Here is a 4,855-nt window from a genome sequence, read left to right on the forward strand (position 1 = left end):
AAATGCGTTACATAGAATTCAATTCCAGAATTTGGATGTATTCATGTAAATATTACGTTAGTACTTTAAGTTATTAATATATCTCAATTCTATATTTATAGAAAACAAATTAACAACAAATTGTTGGCTCACATGGTTAAATTCTTACTTTAAATAATCCTAAAGGTTTGAGTTTGAATCTTAGCAAATAAAGGTACTTGAGGATAACGAATCTTTTACCCTCCTCTCTCTTAACTATCAGATCTACAAATATTGGATCAAAAAAGCTGTGAGAGTTAAGGTCTGATCAAGATACTTCTTATTATTAAATAAAAAAATAAAATAAAATTATAAAAAATAAGTGATTATCGAGTAAAGTGAATTATAGGATCAATTCTCAGCACTTGATTTTCAAGATAGATTCTTAAATTTTACACATAGAATTTGTCAAGTTTAATTTTAAATTTATAGGTGCATTGCCTTTTTTTTTTTTTTAACTCCGTATTATTTAATTTTCCAATTAATATCACGACTTAACCAGCTTGACATTATAAATAGAACCCCCTTACGCTTATCCCTCCTTACAAAAGTGTTGCCACACAAGAATAAATACCTTTTTTTCTTTTTCGAAAGAAAAGACCCACACATTTATACAAGAATCTAAAAAATATGGCCACATCTTCAAACAGCAAATCCAATAAAGATCATATTACAGATCAAATGACTGAGGATGAACAAGACTATGCATATACTTATCAATTGATCAATTCTTGTGTCCTTCCCATGGTTATGAAGGTAACCATTGAGATGGGGGTGCTGCAGTTGATCAATGATCAGGCCGGCCCCGACGGGCTTGCACCAGCAGAGATAGCAACCAGGGTTCAAATACTGAACCCGAATGCACCTGCCATGCTAGACCGGATGCTCCGACTTCTAGCCAGCTACGACGTTGTTGGGTGCACCGCGGTAGACACGGCTAATGGTGTGGAAAGGCGGTATAGTCCTTCGAGGGTAACTAAGTTTCTGGTGCCTGATGATGATGGGGTGTCATTAGGTCCTCTTTTGAACCTCTTTGTTGATAAGGTCTTCATTGATAGCTGGTTAGTTTTCTGATTATTACATTTTATATGAACAAAGTTTAGGTTAATTAAAGGCAATAAAATTACTAGATTACCAAAAAAGATAAAAAAAAAAAAGTTTAATTAAAGGGTAAAGGAGGACAAATAATAAGCTTAAACATCAATCAAAGAATCCGCAAAGTTAGCTTGTTTTTGTCGACATGTACATTAATAAACTAGTTTTTATCTTTCTTAGTTATTGTGAACCACTCCTTTCATTCCAAGAAATTATGTTCATTTACTATTAATGCGCATACTGAAAAATTTAAATTAACGGAAGTTGGAAGTTGGGATGTCCGGATATGTGCATTTGGAAAATGTAAATAAATAATAAGTGGAGTATAAGTTGAGGAGAGAGAAGGGAGTAGAAGTTTTGTGGGGACCATTAATTAGTTAGTAAAATGTTATTAAAAAATTGAAAAGTTATTGAAAAAAGAAAGATTTAATTTATTTAAACCCAAACGAAAAAGAAAAAACGTTTCATTTATTTAAATACAGAAGGAGTATGTGATTACTTTACGAGGAAAGAAAGTGTATTTTTATTTATAAAAGTTGTTTCAAAAAATTACTCCTGTATCATTTAGATTTTTTTTTCATTATTCATATAATCTCTTCGTCCCAAATTACTCGCAACGTTTTGACTTTTTGCACTTTTCACACATCTCAATTTGACCACTTGTTTTAGTTATTACTTCCTCCATTTCTATTTAGTTGACGCGTTTGATTTAGACACATATATTAAGGAGAGGAGAGAGAGTGAGAGAAAATGAAAAAGCAAGTGGGATAGCTTATAAATGTAAGGCAAAAAAGTTACCCTAAAAGGAAACCTGTCAGCTAAAAAGAAATTTCCTAAAAAGGAATACGTGTCAACTAAAAAGAAACGGAGGTAGTATATATGAAAGCCAATGTAATCATAAAATATGTTGTTAAGTTTCTTTTAATGTACAGTTTCTTAATATAAAATTTTTATACCTTATACTTCCCTCGTTTCTTTATAGTTGCAACACACACTTTATCACAGTATTTAAGAAAAGTGGTCCTCACATGTTACTATACACTTAAAATGGGGTAAAAAGGTTGTTAGGAGTATAATCAAGTGATCCATGTGTTTCTATTAAAGGTAATAGTACACCTTTCACCATAAAAACCTTCCTTTTATGGTGTGTTGCAACTATTCTGACATTTCCATTTTAGGGAAGTATTACAACTATAAAGAAACGGATGAAGTATAAGTATATATTAAAAGATATTAACGGTCAAACATTTCCATCGGCAAGCGTGTCAAGTCAAAATGTTGCAAGTAAATTGGGATAGAGGGAGTATTTCCTCTATTTTCTTAATTGCACAATTTGTCATTTTATGTTTGCCGATATAATACTTTGATTATTATATTTCTTATTATACTTAAGTAAAAATGATAAAATGTTGACACTTGAAAAGTAGATGTTGAGATGAATCTAACAAGATTTCACGTAACTAGATTAATCACAAAAGATTGTCGAAGAAGGTTGTGTCAATAGTGTAAAAATGTGTATTTAAAAAAACGAGGGATATATTTAAACTTTGATCATAATTTTATAATAGTGTATTGAAAGCAAATTTTGTCATGAAATGTGTTATTTAATAATCTATATGTTAATATAAAGTTTCATAATATAAATGTTATTTTCTTTTACTAATATTTATCTAAGGTTAATTAGTGCAATGACATGTGTATTAAGTTTGATTTTATGAAAAGTAAAAATGAGGATAGTTTCATGTTATAGCCTCTACATCTAAATGAAAAGTGGGAACAAATTGGTGAATTGAAAGGAGAAGGTGATTCTATAATTTTTAATTATATTTTATTTTGAAAAATGTGAAGGAGCAAGCTTAAAGAGGCAGTAGTAGAAGGAGGGATACCATTTAACATGGCACACGGAGTGCATTCATTCGAGTATCCAAGTGTGGACGCACGATTCAATGAGGTTTTCAACAAGGCAATGTATCAATCAACAACATTCATTATCAAGAAGATTCTTGACAAGTACAAGGGTTTTGAAGGCATAGAAAATCTAGTTGATGTTGGTGGAGGTCTTGGCCATACTCTTCGTGTCATTATATCTCAATATCCCTCTATTAAGGCTATCAATTTTGACTTGCCTCATGTCATAGAAAATGCCCCTCCATGCCCTGGTAAGATCACTTTTATTAATTGTACTAGCTTAAGTCCCGTGTAACTCACAATTTTACTTAACCTAATTATGAATTACAATGTTAACAATAATCTGAATAAAAATGAGGGAAACAAACTACGTTTCCTATTTAAGTTATTTGGTTAGGGGTTACTTAGTCGATAAAGGGTTACTCGGTTCGTCAAGGGTTACTAAGGGATTACTCGGCTAGTCAAAGGTTACTTGATCAAGGGTTACTTAAAATTATCTTTGGCCATGCCGAGTTGGCCAGGCCCACGTGCTTTGGGGTTAGTTAAGCCCGACGTATGGCTCGGCCCACGAGTTTCGTGTCGTGCCGGGCTGAAGTTTTCAAACGGTTGGCCCGTGCACGACCTAGTCTCATGTGCCATTATGTCGGGCTTGCATGCCTAAGCAAAATTGTCTTGATTTTAGCATGTTTTGTGGTGTCGGGCCAGACCGTGTCGTACCTTATCATATTTCTCTCAAATAAAAGGCGACCCACAAGCACAGTAGCGTGTCGTGCCATGCTTTTTTCGTCATTGTGTTCATTTCGTGTTTTTTCGTGTTGGGCCATGTCGAGCTTTGGGCCGTCTCTGCCCAATCTAGTTAGGGGTTTTTCGTGTGTTACTTGGCCACACAGTTTGGCCAGCTACACACAAAAGTTATTTATTTAATAAAATGTGTGTACCAAAAGGCCGTGTTACAAGTATATCTCAATTTAGAGAATAATATTATATTGATTTATTGGTCAATTGAATAGCAATGCCTAAATAATCCAAAAGACAATTAATACTATATATTTTGTAATTTATTTATTTTTTTTTTCAATTTTTTAATAGGTGTGGAACATGTATGTGGAGATATGTTTGGAAGTATTCCCAAAGGAGATGTCATATTCATGAAGGTGAGTTTACACTTACCACTATTTAATGTGAAATATATATGCACTTACCACATACATAAATAACACTTGTTTTCCTTCCAAATTAAATAGTGGATCTTACATGATTGGAGTGATGAGCATTGCTTGAAGTTGTTAAGAAATTGCTTCAAGACATTGCCTGAAAATGGTAAGGTCATCACCGTGGAAGGAATCATGGAAGACAAGCCGGACACTACAGTTTCCGCCAAAGTCATAAGCCAAAGAGACTTGATTATGATGACACAAAACCCAGGAGGGAAGGAGCGGAGCAAGCATGAGTTTGAGGCTTTGGCTAAGGCTGCTGGTTTTGTTACTATCAACTTTGTTTGTAGTGTTTACAACTTTTGGGTTATGGAGTTTTACAAATGATATGGATTAGCTTGTTTATGGTCATTTAGGTCATTATGTGGCATGTCCCTTAAATAAAACTTATGAAGAATTGTTTTTGGCTTCTTTATTTGATGATTATTGATTTTCTTTTTTCCTTCATTGAAAATAAACTTCTTTTTGGATTTGGAAAATTCTTAGGGAAATTCTCTTTGGTAAACCTATAGTTTTTATTTTTCTGAATGGTAAAATTGTAAAAAAAAAAGTTATTATCTTTAGTAAACTCCAATTAATTAAACTAAGCCATGGGTAACATTAATGATGGTTATTTAGCA

The 4,855-nt window shown here is 32.9% G+C and overlaps 1 protein-coding gene across 1 annotated transcript; it reads left to right on the top strand.

Moving 5' to 3' along the window:
* The first annotated feature begins 568 nt into the window (after positions 1–568).
* Positions 569–4,644, top strand: LOC145598414 (O-methyltransferase 16-like). The gene is made up of 4 exons (XM_081654760.1): positions 569–1,079; positions 2,962–3,272; positions 4,111–4,175; positions 4,266–4,644. Exons 1-4 carry the CDS (start codon positions 649–651, stop codon positions 4,560–4,562), a joined length of 1,104 nt encoding a protein of 367 aa, XP_081510886.1. The 5' UTR covers positions 569–648; the 3' UTR covers positions 4,563–4,644.
* The last annotated feature ends 211 nt before the right edge of the window (positions 4,645–4,855 follow it).

The sequence above is a fragment of the Chenopodium album genome, chromosome 20 (genome assembly GCF_948465745.1).
Source record: "Chenopodium album chromosome 20, dcCheAlbu1.1, whole genome shotgun sequence".
Taxonomy (NCBI): Eukaryota; Viridiplantae; Streptophyta; class Magnoliopsida; order Caryophyllales; family Amaranthaceae; genus Chenopodium; species Chenopodium album.